The sequence below is a fragment of the Silurus meridionalis genome, chromosome 9, assembly GCF_014805685.1.
Source record: "Silurus meridionalis isolate SWU-2019-XX chromosome 9, ASM1480568v1, whole genome shotgun sequence".
Lineage (NCBI taxonomy): Eukaryota > Metazoa > Chordata > Actinopteri > Siluriformes > Siluridae > Silurus > Silurus meridionalis.
In genome coordinates this window covers 9737695-9756246 of record NC_060892.1, presented here as the reverse complement: position 1 = coordinate 9756246, position 18552 = coordinate 9737695, and the positions used below count along the sequence as shown (strand labels likewise).

The 18552-nt window shown below is 36.2% G+C and overlaps 1 protein-coding gene across 1 annotated transcript in view; it reads right to left on the bottom strand.

Moving 5' to 3' along the window:
- lrrk1 (leucine-rich repeat kinase 1) overlaps positions 1–18552 on the bottom strand; it is a 101477-nt gene that overhangs the window by 31087 nt on the left and 51838 nt on the right. The window contains exons 19-25 of the mRNA XM_046857922.1: positions 18390–18549; positions 17434–17710; positions 16665–16836; positions 15247–15416; positions 14141–14280; positions 11467–11752; positions 4802–4971 (exon numbers count right to left, since the gene is read on the bottom strand). Coding sequence (XP_046713878.1) covers positions 4802–4971; positions 11467–11752; positions 14141–14280; positions 15247–15416; positions 16665–16836; positions 17434–17710; positions 18390–18549 — 1375 coding nt within the window. The remainder of the gene's footprint in view (positions 1–4801; positions 4972–11466; positions 11753–14140; positions 14281–15246; positions 15417–16664; positions 16837–17433; positions 17711–18389; positions 18550–18552) is intronic.

Genomic DNA, 18552 nt, shown 5'->3' with positions numbered 1-18552 from the left:
CCCTTAATAGGTAGGGATACGGTTTCTTTCCAGCTGTGCTGAAGTCGTCACATGGACTCTGCAGTACTTTTAAGGCTTGAAACCAGATTTAGCTTTGCATGACTGGTATAGAACAGGGTCATAGGTCTTTTTTTTATGTGCCTGACTCTAAAAGTTCAGAAAGAAGTGGAAGTGATTGAGGTTTAGGAGATGATGGCTGGTTAGGGACTTTATCTCAGGGCAATGATTGGCTTTTGCCTGCCTTTAAGTGACCAAAGGTCAATCTATAGACGTGTTCTTCTTCAAGCCATGTCTGTAAAGCAAAACTTGGCAAGATTGAACAAGAAATGTTTCCTCTATACATAAGTAATGAATTAGTATTTTAATAATTGAAATAATAATGAAATAATTAGCTCTCTGTACTCCATATGAATGTAATTGCTAGTTTATTTTCTTTAGTTCATTTATGTAAAAATACATTCACACAGTCAAGACCTTAATAAGCATATTTCTGTAAACAAAATATAATTTTCACAAGATTCCTGAACATGTTAATACTATAAATAACTTGATTCTGTTATTTGTGTTTACAGAGCACAAAAACTAAAGAACTAAAGATGCAGCTAGAAAAAAATGGTTATTAATTACAGCCTTTTTAGAAATTATAATGAGCAATTATCTTATTTGCCAGGTATATTACAGATAGGATGAATTTGTAACACTTTGTGAGTGTACATGCAAAAGATTAAACAGACTTATAGTATTAAAAACATATGCTTTACAATGACATTACAAATAAGTGGTGGTTTGGAAAACGGGACATTGCAAAGGCTAAATGCTTGGCAAAAAGTATAGCTTTTTTTCATCAAAATGTATGTTGTTTTTTTTTATTATAATTAATGCTTTTCTGTCTATAACAAATACATTGTGCAAAATATTACATGGGAATTTGTTTAGGTTACATTCCAAATTGCCTTCAGAAATTCACAACCTTGCTAAGTGAGATATTCTCATGCAACAAATGTTTTTTTTCCCCAAAGCTACAATCTGTAGTGACATGATCAGTAAAACGACAGCAGGTTTTGAATAATATTGAATATGTCCATATATTCATGGGCAAGAAAATGGGCCGAACCAAAGTGTCAAATATTAAACGTCTATTGAAAATGAGCAAGACTCCTGTGCTGGAAACACAGTAATTAACTTAAGACTTTGCGGATGCAAGGGTCAAATCATGATGATTCCAAGCTTGTAAAAATCATGTAAAATTCACACAAAAAACTCACAAATGTCTGTATTCAAAATATTTCAAAGATATTTCCCCCCTCCATTATTTGGTTATGTGCCACACCTGATGCAGTCCGTTTAGGACCTAATAACAAGCTTAAACTGTAAAATGAATTAATAGAGCATCAACAATATTTGCTTATTTCCTGACCAGTGATTTTTTTTTTTTCTTAAAACGATTAAAAACATACTATCCGGGCCAATCTTTCTGCCCAGAAGTGTATGTGCAAGATGTGCAATGAACCGTATGTAATATTTGTAAATTAATACAGTGATTTGTACAATATTATTAACTCTACAGTGTGAAGAAAAATTCTAGCAAATGTCCACTGTGTATATACAGCTCTGAGAAAAAATAAATCGGGTTGTTTGCTTGGACGTTCAAGCTTTGATCGCTTGCAGTCTTCCGCTGGAGGGAAGCGCTTCAAAGAGGTGAGGTCTGGGGTGAAGGGGTCAGCTATGAACTTGCCGGCACGCTTCCTGACCCTCCCATCATAGACTCCAAATTAAAACCCTTTTTATTTTTTTATTTTTTTTAAAAGACATCCAAATTTGGATGCTCTTCTGACAGGAAAACCCTACTGTTTTAGTGTTTGAACTAACCCGCTGTTCAGAGTCCCACAGAGCAACTAACCAAAAGAACTCTGTGCCACGGCGGACCATGTTTCTGTATTATTGCAGCATTGAACTGTGTAAAGTTGATCAAAGCCACGTTAGTGTCCGAGAATGAAAACCACCAAAAGGTTCATACATTTATTACACTTGCTTAAATTTGTTTATCCATGTGCATTTATGAATACAATGTATCTATGGCCTACTATATTCAGAAAGTGCTAACGACAGCGGAATAGAAAACAATCTGAATAGAAAGACGGCTGAATGTCTACGATATCATCTTTTGGTTGCTCTTAGAGCAGAAGGTAAGAAGTGAAATGAAAAGCACTGAGGTGAGGGGCAGACTAGCATGTCTGCTGAGGCAAACCCTAAACTGAACGCTGAGCTAACAGGAAAGTGTGAAGAAAAATCTGAATGCATAAAGCATGGGATTTAACAAACGCAAAGTTCTACATTTAGAAATGATAATACACATGTCTCCTGTCTGCAAATCCCATTTGTGTTTATTTTAGACTCTGGACATCCTGTCTGCCTAAAAAACTCAGAAAACTGTAAGCCGTATGCGTGTGCCGGGCTTGTTTTACCAAATCCTTGGCTTTGTAATGTTGGATTTGTAGAATGGTTTTGTCTATTGTTAAAGAAACATCTGTATGGAGATCTTTAACTGATACGGAATAAAACTCCGGTGTCATTTGTTTTGCTTATTTACGTTAATGATTACAGGTTCCGGGTTTTTCAACAGACAATCCATAACCTTTTTTTTTTTTATTGTCATCAGAACCATATTTTTTTGTTTGTGAATAAACGGTGTGATAAAAACTCTGAGGTGCTGTATATGCTCAGGCCACAAAGCTCTAAAGCGCGTTTCTGGTGGAGAGAGAAATGGCAAATGGAGCGATTCTTCAGTTTTTGGTAGCACAACTTTTTTTTTCTTTTTTTTTTCTTTTAATACCCCCCATTTGTCATCTGCTTTTGCATAGTTACCTCTATTCACCCGTGCTGCAAGAAAGAAAAAAAAAAATCATGCACTACAGACAGCCTGGTTCTGCCAGATTGGATGGGCAGCTATGAAAGATAAAAGAGTGGGAGGATAAAGAAAGAAGAGCACTGAAGGTAGTGGAGTGTGACTCAGCATAGGAGAGAGGGTTGTAATGTGCTCTGCTGAGTTGGCTGATAAAGACAAGCACATGCGGCTGCACACAGACCCACAGATCCTCTGGGGTTTGGGGGACGTGCTTATTCAACATAATCAGTGCACACATTTATGCACCCATATCTGAAATGCGTTAAAATCTAAAAATATAATCTCAAATCTAAAAATAGCTCATTTTGTATATTATGTAGTCAATCATATACGATATTAAAGGATTCTAAACTTGTAGCCAAGCTGGTTCTTTTGCAACAGGTGTCAGTAGTTTAAAAAATCTTGTTAAAATAGAATTAAAACTACCTTATTATAGCAGGAAAAAAAAATCCTATACACTCTGTGTACACTATGGAAAGGGTCCACCAAATATACAACACTGTTCTCTATGGTACACTTGTGACCTTTAAATAAACCCCGAAGGTTCTTTTAAATAAAGTTACAAAAAGACTTGATACCACACCCAATGTAAACGTTTGCAGCCTGAACAATACAGCATGGAGATCGTGATCCGTGGAGAATGTAAGCGAGATGAGAGAATCATTCATTCCACCTTGCTAATCTGATGTAACTGTGAGAGCTCCTGCTCTCAGCTGTTATGAGCTCAATCTGAATTTGAAATCAACAATGATCAGAAATTTGACCTCGATCACAGCGTGAGCTAGAGGTTCACTTTCAGGAAGAAGCAGAAGGTACGTTTCACAGTTCAATTACAAAACTCCCTGAATACACACCTTAAACTGACCTACACACACAAAACAGAAACTCAACTCGCCTGCACAAAAAAAAACCCTCATTAGGCACATGTTGATGTTTCACAACAAAATACAGAATGTTAAAATACAGGGTTACATTTATTAGTCTTTTAATAATATTGTGTGAAAATGTTTTTGTAGGCCAAAACAAAGAAATAATTCCAGCGAGATTTATAACTTTTACGTGAAACATCTGATTTACATTTAGTGACATAAACAAAACTCCATTAAAAGCAAAGCTTAAAGGGAAAAAAGCCATAGAGCGAAAGACCACTGAAAAATATAAATAGTGATAAACCATTTATATAATTTGGGCTTTATTAAACAATTACCTTAATTAATGCCTAATGTGTTCCTTAATATAGTTACCTTGTTCTTGATATTGAGCAAACAAAATAAGATCTATTGTAGTCTCAAAATACTTTAAATTTTCGAGATTAGTACATGAACGAAGTCTCACATTGCCCAGAAAGATAAAAAAAAAAAAAAGAAGATAATTGCAATGGCAAACTAGTGATCACTTTAATTACGATTGTCCACATCAGTCTCTGTCTCATCATCTGAAAGGCATTTTAAAATGCACCTCATCACCAGTTCTTCACTAGATTGATCTCTGTTCACGTTAACATCAATCGGGGAAATAATCGCAGACAGTTCTGTTTTAAAATCTTTGCTTAATGATAAGATGGTGATTTATTATCTCATGGTTTCCAGCACTTAATAACTTATCATAAACTAAATAATTTACCCTTATGTTTGTTTTCTTTTCAGCCATTAATCACTTGATTAATTCATGCTGTTTAAGTGGAAAGAAAAGCAACAGATTTGTGCTCGACACCTTCAGGCTTAAAAAGATCTTTTCCCAAATATATCAAGACAAGGCTAGAGATAAGCAAAAATACATTCCAAAATTTCTATCGTGTTTTGATAAAATATATTTATACTGTATTTTTTGGACTATAAGCCGCTACTTTTTCCCCACGTTTTGAACCCCGCGGCTTAATGAGTGATGTACTCTTACCTGTGCCGCTGTTGAGGGTCTGCTGCCGGCATTTCTTAAAGGGGAACCGTTTGATGGCCACTGGCTGCCCTCTGTACTTGGCTTTGTAGATGATGGTTCCGCTGCCTCCCTGTCCAAGAATATCTTTCTCCTGTTCACTCCATTCCAGTTCACTTTTTACCAGAAACAACCTAAAAGCATGAAGAAAGATCACATTTTATATACATTTATATATACAGTGGGAGAAATAATGATTTGATCCCATGCGGATTTACAAAGAAATAAACAGTCTAGAATTTTTATGGTAGACTTATTTTAACAGAAAAAGATTGAATATAAAAAGATATATAAATTATTATATATAAATTATTTTGTATTTGATCGAGTAAAATAAGTATTTGATCCCCTACCAACCAGCAATAATTCTGACACCAAAATGAATCCTGTCCCTTTAAGAAAGAACTCCTAATATCAGCTCATGATGTGTATAAAAGACACCCGTCGCCGAATCAACCTCTTCCATTGGAACCTCTCCACCACCATGGGCAAGACCAAAGAGCTTTCAAAGAACGTCAGGGACAAGATTGTAGACTTTGCACTGTAGAATCTTGGATGAGAAATTCCTGGCCTCAGCCAGAACACTGAAGAAGGGTCACAAATGGGTCTTCCAGCATGACAATGACCCAAAACATAGGGTTGCCAAGGCAACAATCTGATGGTCTTGTAGCCCATTCCAGCCTTGTGCAGGTCTACAAACTTGTCTCTGATGTCATTTGACAGCTCTTTGGTCGTTCCCATGGTGGTGGTTTGAATGGAAGAGGTTGTTTCTGTGACGGGTGTCTTTTATTCACATAGAGAGTTGATATCAGAAGTAGTTTCCTAAAGGAACTAATTTGGGTCTGTGGGAGTTAGAATTCTTGCTTATCTGAGATGGGATCAAATAATTATTTCACTCAATCAAATACAAATCAATTTATAACCTTTCTTTAATTTATTTTATAAATTTTTATTTCTATTCTGTCTCTCTCTGTTAAAATAAACCATAGAAATACTAGACTTTTCATTTCTTTGTAAGGGGGTAAACTCTCAAAATCAGCTGGGGAACAAACATTTATTTCCCCCACTGTAGATATAATGGATGACTATTTTCTACCACACAACACGCTTGAGGGTTTGAAAAACAAGCGGTTTTATAATATATAATATATAATATATAATATATAATATAACTTTATTTCATTACCATTTCCTGAAAGTGCTATCAAAAAGCTTTAAAGTAAAAAGAAGAGAATGAAACTTTTTAGACTAACAAAGTACTGTACACTCAGCCAGCTTGCTTTACTGTTTCCTGTTTTATTTTTTTCCCAAGCACCCCACTGTTGAATGTATTAGCCGGCTAGTCAATATAACCTCTAAAACAGCTATGATGAGAAGCCTATAACATTGATAGAACATGCACTTTGTAGTTTTTCATTACAGGCTGCTTAAATCTGTCAGCATCTGTCAATTAGCCCCTGACTCCTACCATTAAGACGAGGACAAACTTCTTTCACACAGGAAGGGAACATTAACTTTGACATAATTGTTGGCGGTCAGCCAAGTGCAACTACACCCACTTTACCAGCTGCTCCAGATCATTTCTGTGCATTTTTCTTCTGGGAGTAAAACGCAAAGGAACATCTTTCAAGGCCGTATAATCACACATGCTGTCATGGTGGTTTAATGGCTTGAACATGCTGCCCAGATTTGAGTCAAAAATTCAAGTGGCCCGTTAAAAGTGTCTGTCGAATATTTGGAAACAAATATGTTTTTGACACCAGGCATGTTCCTTTTGTATATTCAACAAACTAGGTAAAAAGGTATAAAGATTTACTTGAGCAAAATTATAATAAATGTGCTAAACTCCATTGAAAAATCCTCCCTTAGCAAGAATAGCAGCTTTACACACTCTTGGCATATAGACAGTTCCTTTTTCCTGAACAAGCTGAAATACTTTGCCATGCCTCTAGTAAAACTTGCCAAAGGTGTTCTTCACTTGTTGGATATTTCTTTCATACCTTGCGATCTGTTCCTCCGTGAGCAATTCAATAGGTGTGACAACTTGACAAGACATGCGATAAATAGATAATACCGTATTTTCCGAACTATAAGCCGCTAATTTTTAACCACGTTTTGAACCCAGTGGCTTAACAACAATTTATGGATTTTTCCTGGGTTTTTACCGGTTTCACAAGATTCAAGCCAAAAATCTGAGCCTTATAACATTAGACCAATGAAATTGCCGAACGGAAACAAAAAACGCACTTCACCTGTGTTCTGAGCTGCACGGCATCGGGAGAAAAGCTTCACCAATGGTGATTTTTAAACGCACGACGATGCCAAAAGAAAAACTCCCGAGAGAAATTGTTGTGAAAGGAAGGAGGAAGACAGTGAACAATGACTTTCTTGGTAGGCTACTGTTTAGATACAAGCTGTTGTAACATGTTGAGTCTGGGTCATGTGATAGCTCGCTAACTCCAGTTGCAACAGAAATCATATAAGCACAGACAGGTTTCCAAAACTCTTGCTTTTTTATTTTTCTTGGCAACAGCGTTACGGGTTAGTCAAAGAAATTTAGAAATGAGCATCAGAAAATAATAGGGACATATTCCTCGGTCTTGCACACATGCAGTAATACCGGAAAAATTTGGCGGCAGGCTATACCAAAATGCCGCTCTGCTCTTAAAGGAGCCACAACATATTCTACCTGTTACACCGTGTAACAGACACTGTTTTTTCGTTAAAGCCTGTGTAAAGTTCATTAGTTTCAGTGTAGACACTGCGGCTTATAGACAGGTGCGACTTATTTATGTTTAAAAGAAAAATCTTTGTAAAATTCTGTGGGTGCGGCTTATATTTGGGTGCGCTTAATAGTCCGGAAATTACGGTACTCCAGCCAAATGTTTGCTTTTTAAATAATGCCTACAGAGCTCTAAAGTATGCTTCGGATTGTTGTCTTGTGAAATTGGTAGCCACAGTCTAGGCGAAATTGCATGAGGTTGAATTATGAAATGGTCGACTTGTTGGTTCACCCGGAATCATTCTGCTAACATCTTCTCTCCTGTTCTCAGTCTTATGCAAGTTCTTCTGTTAAAAACAATGCCAAATTTGGAACTTTCTTACTTTTATTTACTGTCCAATCTGTTGTTTTTTTTTTTCGTTTTTTTTTTGCCTTTTAGATCTACTTAAGAAAAATTAGAATAAATGTGCTAAACTGCATTGAAAAATCCTCCCTTAGCAAGAATAACAGCTTTACACACGCTTGGCATATAGACAGTTCCTTTTTCCTGAACAAGCTGAAATACTTTGCCATGCTTCTAGTAAAACTTGCCAACGATGTTCTTCACTTGTTGGATATTTCTTTCATACCTTGCGATCTGTTCCTCCCTGAGCAGTTCAATAGGTGTGACGACTTAACAAAACATGCGATAAATAGATAATACTCCAGCCAAATGTTTGCTTTCTAAATAATGCCTACAAAACTCTGAAGTATGCTTCGGATTATCGTCTTGATGTCTTGTGAAATTGGTAGCCACAGTCTAGGCGGAATTGCATGATGTTGAATTATGAAATGGTCGACTTGTTGGTTCACCCAGAATCATTCTGCTAACATCTTCTCTCCTGTTCTCAGTCTTATACAAGTTCTTCTGTTAAAGACAATGTCAAATTTGGACTCAACAGTTCACAAAACATTCTTCCTTTTATTCACTGTCTAATCTGTTTGTTTTTGTTTGCCTTTTATCAAGTTTGTTGCATAGAAACAAAAAAAGAAACATTCTTGTGTCTCAGAAAATATAAAGACTAGATATTTCCAAAATTTCGCCAGGCACTATACGTGGAAGCCACACTTTTATATTAAACACTGCTATTTGTTTCATTTTCTGATTTCAAACACATTTTCATAGTGAGCGCAAATATAAATCCTTCACTGTAGTCCCTCTTTAAACGTGAATAAACAGTGGTAAGAGTGAAACATATACAGGTAGTCTTCTACTTACGATGAAGACCCCATCGTAAGTCAAAAATATTGTAACTCGAAGATGGTACTATGACTGTGACAGCCTTTTCTGCTTCAAGCTGATTTATAATTTTCATTTTCTGCTCTAAACTAATGGCTTTCTTTTTTCCCCCCACTACAAACAGAAAACATACTTGGGGCTTGAAAGACACGCTTTTATCACTAAAATTGCTGTTTAAAAAAAAAAAAAAAAAATGCACACTGAGACGACTTTACTCCGTCGACCGCTAGCGAGAGTGGGACATCTCACAGGGTGAGAGATACGCTCATCCTAGCTGCGCGTCCAAAGTACTGTACATCGTACGCTGCTGCCTGTTGCGCAAAATTTTTAATAATTTTACAATTTTCTCGTATCGCTTTTGTCTTCGTAAGATCGAAAAATCAAAAGTCGAAACCATCATAACTCGGGGACCATCTATACTTAAAAGCATTATCTCTCTGACATAGAGGAATAATGAGATTTCAGTCCTTTCACCCTCTAACCTACCAAACAAGACCCTGAGGAAACAGTTGATTAGTTGTATTAGGCGTCTTAAAAGCACATGCCCCAGGTGATCATTAAAAAAAAAACATTGAAAATTAATGGGATAGGGATAACTTTATATTTATAGAGATATGAGGTTTTGGGATACGGAAAAGCAACAAAGTATGTTTTACCGCTTCAGCTAGCAAAGGAAGCATATTGTTTCTGTCACTACATAAATATTTGGAGCAACTGTTCATGACCTCCGCTTTAAAGTAAATACTGCATATGTACAGTAAAGTTGTGTTGAAGCACACGGACAGTGCAAAAGACTAGGGGTACTGAGTTGTTGTAGTCTATATCCTAAACAAGATACTGCTGAGAGCTTTGTGGAATCCTTTCAGGAGAGTGACAGACGGATTTTAACAAGGCGGTGACGCAGAAAGCAAACTTCGACTCACGAGGAAAATAACTTCCACATGAGTGTTCTGTCTGTACAGTACATTTATTAATGTTAAGCACAATTCCATTGCTCATTCTCAACTCCTGTGGGCAAAATAAAAAAGATTATTTTCTAGGTCTCCAAATAGCTCACTAGAACTTTTCTCCATTCACATTACTGTAAATAGGAGAGACTAGCATTTCTTGTAAAGTTTGTGAAAGATCTATGCTGCTACTTGTTCTTCTGTGACTAATAACCTACACATGTACATCCATATATAAAAAATTATAATGAATACATTATATATATATATATATATATATATATATATATATATATATATATATATATACACACACACACACACACACACACAGTATATAAATGTGTATATATATATATATATATATATATATATATATATATATATATATATATATATACACACACACACACACACACACACACACACACACACACACACACACACAATATATATTACATACATACATACTCGGACCAGGTAGAGCACACACACACAGAGCATCTCACAAAAGTAAGTGCACCCCTCACGTTTCAGTTTCTCTAGGGACATTACTATAGAAATGAAACTTTGACCCATGCAACTACAGACCATGATGCCATCACCACCACGCTTGACTATAGGCAAGATGTAAGATGCACTATGTCTCTAACATCCAGCAGCTCTGTGATATCATTATGGAGGAGTGGAAGAGGATCCCAGCAACAACCTGTGCCGCTTTGGTGATTTTCATGCACAGGAGGATTAAGGCAGTGCTAGATAACAATGTTGCTCACACAAAATATTGACACTTTAGACACAGTTTTGACAAGTTCAATTAGGGTGCACTCACTTTTGTTGCCAGTTAATTAGACAATAATGGCTGTATGTTGAATTATTTATAAAGGTCAGTAAATCTGTACTGCTATAAAAGCTGCACATTACCTACTCTAAAATATATCCAAGTTTCATTTCTATAGTCATATCCGTTGAGAAGATATACTAAAATAGTTGTTGAAATGTGAGGGGTGTACTCACTTTTGAGATTGTAACTTGAACATTACTCCATTTTTGGTCTATTTAAAAATACCGAATTTCAAGCTTAATACATTTCCTATTACAGCTTTACATTTGACCAGTAACAAACCTACATATTATGATGTGCATTTTGCATTTGTGAAAACATCTGCATCACCATATGATATTTTTCCATATCACAACCTTAAATTACTTCGTGTGGCTGCAGCTCAGAGGATTTCATAGAAACAAATGTTTCGTTCTCTCTAGCAAAGCTGTGTGTATGTAAGTGAGTGATAGTGGATAAATGTTTCATAGTGAGAGTGTCACTGCTGTGTATATCGCTTCCTAATTTGACAGCAAGCCCAAAAGCCCTCTTAAGACCGACTGCAATAAATGAGCTGACACTCGGTCTCAACTCCAACATGCTAATTTAGATGCACTACTTGAATATGTGATTCAAAAACAAACTCCCAGTAGAACACTAAGAGGAAGCAAGAACCTCAATCTATGGTCCATTTGAAAACACTGGCCTGGGCTTCACCAAAAACACTGTAGGAAGATCACCTAATGGCCCAAATTGGAACACTCAACAACTAACACGCTAACAAGCTTGTCACAATTATCCGTTTCATTCTGAGGCCGTCATGAGCATCAGCTCTGCAGGAGTATATAAAAGTCTTACCTTGAGGGGAAGTCCGTCATGAAGAGCTCAGGTACGAGCTCCTGGAGGGGCACGAGCTCTTTGGGGTGATTAGGGCAGCTGATGTGCTCTTTCTCTGCAGCAGCCAGCACACAGTCCTCCATGTTGAAATAGTGAACTGTAGTGCTGGTAGAGCTGGTCTGAGAAACCGACCAGGTAGAGCTGGTCTGAGGAACCGAGTCATTGGGGCGTGAGAACATAGTGCAATAAGGACAGGGTGCATACTGCTCGATCAGCAGAGATCCGTCACTCTCGCTCGCTGTCAACGCTGAGGAGATAGAACCCATGTGTTGATTAAAGGCACAGGCCTGAACATAAAATATTACATACACAAAAGCAAGGCAAAGACTTTACGAAGCAGGTTATGTATTATCTTATATGGAAAGGTGGAAATGGCACAGTAAATCCACTGGGCTCAAATAAATGTGCCATGGATTTACACCAGGACATACAATATATTCTCACATTTTGTTTACAGGCCAAAACACAATAATTATTGAGGAAAATGACTGATTTTGTGATTGACTGCAATTTTTTCATATATAGGAATAAGTATATGGTGTTGCAGACTAAAGCTTATCAGGATGCTCCCAAAACAGTCAAGACTCTAAAAAGCTAAACAATCATGACAACGCTTGAAGAGAATGTGGAGGTTTAAATGAGGAATAACATAATTTTAACAAAGGAAATCTGCATACTTTATAGATATCATGTTTATTTGCGATTCACAAAACAATGCTTTCTACGTTACATCTATAGACAATTAATTGATATGTTAATAATATTCATACACTATATCTTAGAAACAAACACAAAAACACTAAAGCATTCATGTTAGAGCAAAATGATTATTTCTGATATGGGTTATTTTGTGCTTTGTGCTGTTTATTCATGTTTGAGTGGAGGGCATCTACCAAATGCCATAAATGTAATGAGCGGAGAGTTAAAATTCAACAAAATCAAAATGAACAAAACAACGAAAGGCAATAAGGCATATTCTCCTAATTACACATGCACACATCAACAAGATAAATCATCCTCCTCAAATGCAATAAAATTAATAAAACTCTGTTATGCGAGTGGTCCAAGTTGGCAGAAAGCTCATTTTTACCAAAACCTTTTAATGTGGTGGTTCTTGTGGGCAGAATGTGTAGGATGGCAATGGAAGAAAAAGCTAAATGACTTGTTCGTTCTTAAACAGCACAAATAAAGCAGGTGTGCTGAGGCATGCAGACCGACTGACTGGCTTTATGTACGCTGACAAAAAGGCAGTGGAGCTGAATAAACTATGACTCATCCTCATCACTGTGCGAGTGTGTGTGCGTCTGTGTTTAGCACTCAAATAGATTGAAAAAAGTTAATGGCACAGAAGCTTATTATAAATCGCTGCATCGCTTTACTGAGTAAGAAGCTCACTGTAAGCCCTTTCCAATTTGCAGATGGAACGACTTAAAGCAGAAAACCACTTTGTACATGAAGAGATTTCAAGCCCTACAGCAGTTAGAACATGGATAAGTAGTATGATTACATCCCACAATGAGAAATTCTGAATTATAGTGCTTTGCATAAGTATTCACACTCTTGAACCTTTACATATTTTGAAGTTTTAAAACCTGGAAATGAAATAAGTGCCATAAGTGGGAATATTCTCTAACGAGACACAAAATAGCCCTTAATATTTAAAAGGGAGAGAAACTGAACATATCTTTAAAAAAACTTTTTGCCAAAAAAAATGTAATTAAAAAAATAGCAATTGTCATAAAAAAAAAAATTATAAGGTTTTATGTAAGTATATTATGCACATTTATATACATAATCTCAAAATACTGGAAAGTCTTAAGAGTTTGTAAAACATCTATCTATCTATCTATCTATCTATCTATCTATCTATCTATCTATCTATCTATCTATCTATCTATCTATCTATGATGCATCCATGTGTGTGTGTGTGTGTGTGTGTGTGTGTGTGTGTATGTATATATATATATATATATATATATATATATATATATATATATATATATATATATATATATACACACACACACACACACACACACACACACACACACACACACACACATACATGCACGCACGCAGGCATGCACGCACTCACACAAATAACCACTCTTTATTACTTTTCAGAAAAGCAGAAAAGCATCTTAACCCACATAAATACTTAAAGCTAAGACAAAAGAAATGCAACTTGCAAATGCATCTAAGTAATTTGGTTACTTCCCAAAAACCCTAGTAAACATCTCTGAAACTTCATTACTTAGAGCCATTTTTAACCTGTATACAGAATGTGAATCATCTGCCAGACAAGTTCATATATATGTTACTATAGAAACAAGAACATATTCAAACATTACTATCACCCTTATGTCCAGAATTAACAATGGAGCTTCTATTATATAAAAAATTAAAACTGAATATAAAAAAGTATTTTTGTTCAAAGTTAAGTGTTTTTTAATAATGCAATTAACCCAATGTTTTTTCTCCAGTTATGTTAGATCCTATGGCAGTATATATTTAGTTATAGATCTAAATCCCCCCAAAAAAGGATTTCATACCTGATAAACAATAAAATCAATTTGGTATGGGATGAAATGAAAATGAAATTTATTGTGAGAGTAAGGTTTGTGGTTGTTCTCACCTGGAAACCACTGCTCTATGAGAGCATTAACATGGTCAGTTATGAAGGCCATCGCTGAGAAGTCCCTCGTTTCGGACTGACAGATAATCTTAATTCCACCACTCTTCTTCTTCTTCCAGTTCAGGTCTGATGATTCAACACTGTAAAAGAAAACGGTCCTGAGTACCTAATCGTGCATATGTGTGTGAAAGAGTTTAATAGACTAATATACACTTCATATGCATGTAAGAAATACAACTACTAAAATAAAAGATTACTATTAAAAAACAATAGATTATAAGAACAAGTATATCACTATAAATCTGCTTACTTGACTATACAGATTTTAGTACAGCAGTACTGTTTTATTGGATCAGCTTCACCACAAACAGTTTGGATAAATAAATCCCACTTTCATATCGCTGTTTCAAATGACAATTTAATATACAAACTCTGCTCACATTTGGCTTTCAAACTTCTGGAGTGTTATGAATTCAGAAAACTCTTGTTTTATTGCACACAATTAGGAAATTGTGCAAAGAAACAACTGACTGTATGGGATGAGATTCCTCATACAGTGAAGCTTTGGTATTTTGTCAAAAATTACATCACTGACTAACTGACTTGCATCAGAAATAGATGGAAAGCAACAATGTAGGATATTTCATTCAATTTTAAATATGCAGAGTACATAAAATATTCAAACATAATATTTTTGTTTGCTTCTATACATTTGATGACATTTAGCTTTACATTTAGTTTCCTAACAAGCTGGGGCAGGTCAAAAGCAAAACTATGACATTTCAAAAAGAGTTAAAAAACATGTGTGTGTGTGTGTGTGTGTGTGTGTGTATATACTCAGATGGTGGCAACTTTTTTTTTTTTTTTAATGCTTGTTTACAAAATACTACATTGTTCCTTGTTTTTTGTTTCTCGTGTTGGACTATCACCATCAATAAGCCAATAAATCATTAACAAGAACCACGCGTGAGTGCCAAGAACGTTGTTCTGAAACATTTCAACATGTCATTTACTGTAAGGTTCTCAATGAACAAGAAAAAGTAAAGGAACTGGAAACTTTTAGACGAATGTTTAAACATTCTTGCAGGGTCTGTATGAAGTCTGACCTCAGGTATCCTCCATCAAAGGTGACCAACAATCCTTCTTTCCAGTAGATGGTCTGGCTTCGACGCACTCGGAACGTGCTGCAGCGGTTCTTCTGCTGTTTTCCAGCAAAGCTATAAATCACTGTGTTCCTGTTCCGTGGGCTCCGTGAGCCTTTCTTAGTCTCCAAGGCCTAATACACAACACAATGAAAATAAAACCACCAATAACTACCATTTGCTTGGACTGTATTTCATTTTTGAACTGGGCCGGCTCTGGCTGCTGTAACAGAATACAGTAAGCGAGCAGGCAGCTTTTTTTAAGTAAAGGAATTTACCAGCAAAAACTGGGTTCAGAGAATTTAAAGCAAACCATGTACAGTATTTACTGTATCTGTTTATGTAAACAAGTGTCTAGGTAAAAAAAAGTAGGCAATGAATTCTATCAAATTTAAGTATGTATAAACATCCCATTCCACATTTTCACCTGCTGTAAAAACAACATGAACGCTCCTGAGAAGATTCCAATTCAGCATTTTAATTTATCTCCGAGGTGTTCAGTGGGGTTGAGGTCAGAACTAATTACCTGTAAGTAGCTCTGATCTCAGTAGTAGGTACCATTAATAGTAGTAGTAGGTTGGTAAGTAAATAAGTATCTAAGTGTGGTATTTTGTACTGATAATCAAAGATAGCTAAGCAATCCTCTATATAATCAATTGATATTATTTAAAACAATTACCCAACACAGTTGTATGTAGGTATATAAGCATAAAAAGTAATAATTTGAACAATATATTTGTAAGCAAGCATGCAGGTTTGCAAGACGGTATGCAACTAATCTTCAGCTAAATGCTAATGCAATAAAAAAAAAAAAAGGGGGGTCAATGAACTCTTTTCACCTATGGATACACACAAACAGTACAGCAAGTGTGTGTTTGTGTGTATGTATAAATGCTTATCCGGGACCGTTATTTTTACATCGCCAACCAGGTTTTTCAACAATCTATATAAATACTTTTTTGTTCAATATAAATCAGTGATTAATGGCATACAATGTCGATTGTGTTATTCATACTCATTCTATTGTTATTAGCACATTTTACTAAGTGTCATTAATTTGCTGTCTGGCGAATGTTTGTATCACTTCCAAGTACTAGTTGCAGTTCTGTCTGCAAATATTTAGCATTTGCCTCTGGGAAGTTTGTTTTGCAGCACTTGTATTGCTGTTGAGTCCCTAAAGAGCTCTCAGCTTGGATTAAAGTATTTTATAGTGTCACTAAAAAAGTCGAATAAAAACACCTGGCAAATAAACACGTACGTAAATAAATGGTGGGTTTCAGTCCTACACACAAGGAAACTGAAGAAGCTCTTAATGCCCAGGTTCCTTTTGAAGTAGTGCCATCATCCTGTAATAATCTAGAAAACTAGAAGGCACTGTGTACCTGCAGGTCCATTTGATTCAGACTGATCAGCATGCGAGCGATGAAGCGCTCCCAGAATCCGGCTGGAACGAAGCTCATCTTAAAGTGACGCTGGATGGTGTTGCTGGTGTGTTGGCGAAAGCCATGGATATCCATGGCTGGTTTTGGAGGCAACAGGTGTGGCAGGAGATAACTACAGAAAGAGAAATACAGATAAAATGTGAGTGAGAGAAATGAGACACGGGGCAAGACATGTGAAGCTCAGGATGTGGGACCAGAAAAATAACTGGCTTAATTTTTAAAACCCAGTAGATATTCATTATGTTTATTAAGAATAAAATCACAATAAGCAAATCAAACCATAAGTATATAAATGAGAAAACTACAATCATTTTGTTGATGGATTTCTAACTTCATCATTAGCAATAATTTCATTAGGCTTTTTAACTTTCAAGGTTTCAAGTGACCATGATATTCGTAATGCAAATGGGATCCTCAAATGGGATTCCGTTTGACCAAAAATTCTGTTTTCATCTGAACAGAATGAAACTGATTTAGTCAGTAGGATTAAAATTGGTTATAAATTTTAATCAATATTGATCAAAGTTTTTTTTAGGATGTAATAACACTTTAAAACCCCAGGAATCACGTGTGTCCAAGAATTACTGGAACTCAGTTACTAGTTAGCTGCAGGTTAAAATAAAATGATGCTTTTAACATTAAGCAAAATAATAACTCGTCAGCAAGCTATTGGTGATTTATTTACTGGCACGAAATTCGAAATTCCAACCTGTTGCTGGCCACAGGCAGAGCGATCTCGAACTTGGCGAGGAATTGGAAGTACTGCTCCTCGGTGTGCTGGGTAAAGCCGGTGCCGATCAACAGCATGCGCAGGTCCTCGGTTCGGATCAGTCCGTTCCGCGCCACAGAGCGTGAGCTCTTCAGATGCACAATCCGCTCTAAACACTCGGCTAGCCATACAGCATCCAAGAAGTAAAGCTTACACAAGCCATGGCTCGTATCAGAGAAGTGCAGCACAGTGCCCGTCTCAATTAAAAATCTGATCGCTGTCAGGATGGAAAATAAATAGAGGGGGAGTCTTTAAAACAGTCTACTTTATCAGTTTTAAATATGGTAAACTGTGTTCAATAGCAGTATGCAGTAGTTAAGCTGAAATGTTTTAATAAAAATTATATCACAGTTATATTCTTCATATTTCATAAGGACAAAGCACAAAAGTAATTTACAGTTATAGCTGAACTTCTGCAATTTTTCACATGTATACTTATGACCTCTGAGGTTCTAGAGAACTATTTGTAACCATCTTGGTCATCTCTCTATCCAAGGCCCTTCTATTTTGAATGCTCAGTTTGGCCACTTGACCAGTTCAAAGAAGATTCCTGTTGTTCCAAAAAAAAAAAAAAACGTTTAAAAAGACTGTGTTCCTGAGAAACGGGCCGTTCCTTTTTGCATGTATTTCCAAAAACCCAACCTTAAAACATTATATAGACAGGTCTAACTTTCCAAATCATATCCAATCCACTGAATTTGCCACAGCTGAACTCCAATCAAAGAGTAAAAATATCTCAAAGATTATCCAGAAAAATGAAATGCACCTGTCATTTAAAACGTCATCTGAATACTTTCTGAAAGCACTGCTTGAAATTGAGAAAATGAAGAGAGAAGTAATAAAATATATAACATTATTGTGCAAAATTCGGCAATCAGGCATCAAGCATTATTTACCAGTCTGGAGGTCCTCATAGTCTTTAATATCGCTGTCTGGACTGTGTTCAATTATCTGCTCCAGCTCAAGATCTGTCAGATACTGGACCTCATCTTCTGCATCTCTCCTTTGACGCTCCACTATCACAGCCTCCTGAAGGTTTAGGTAGCTCTTGGGGATCTG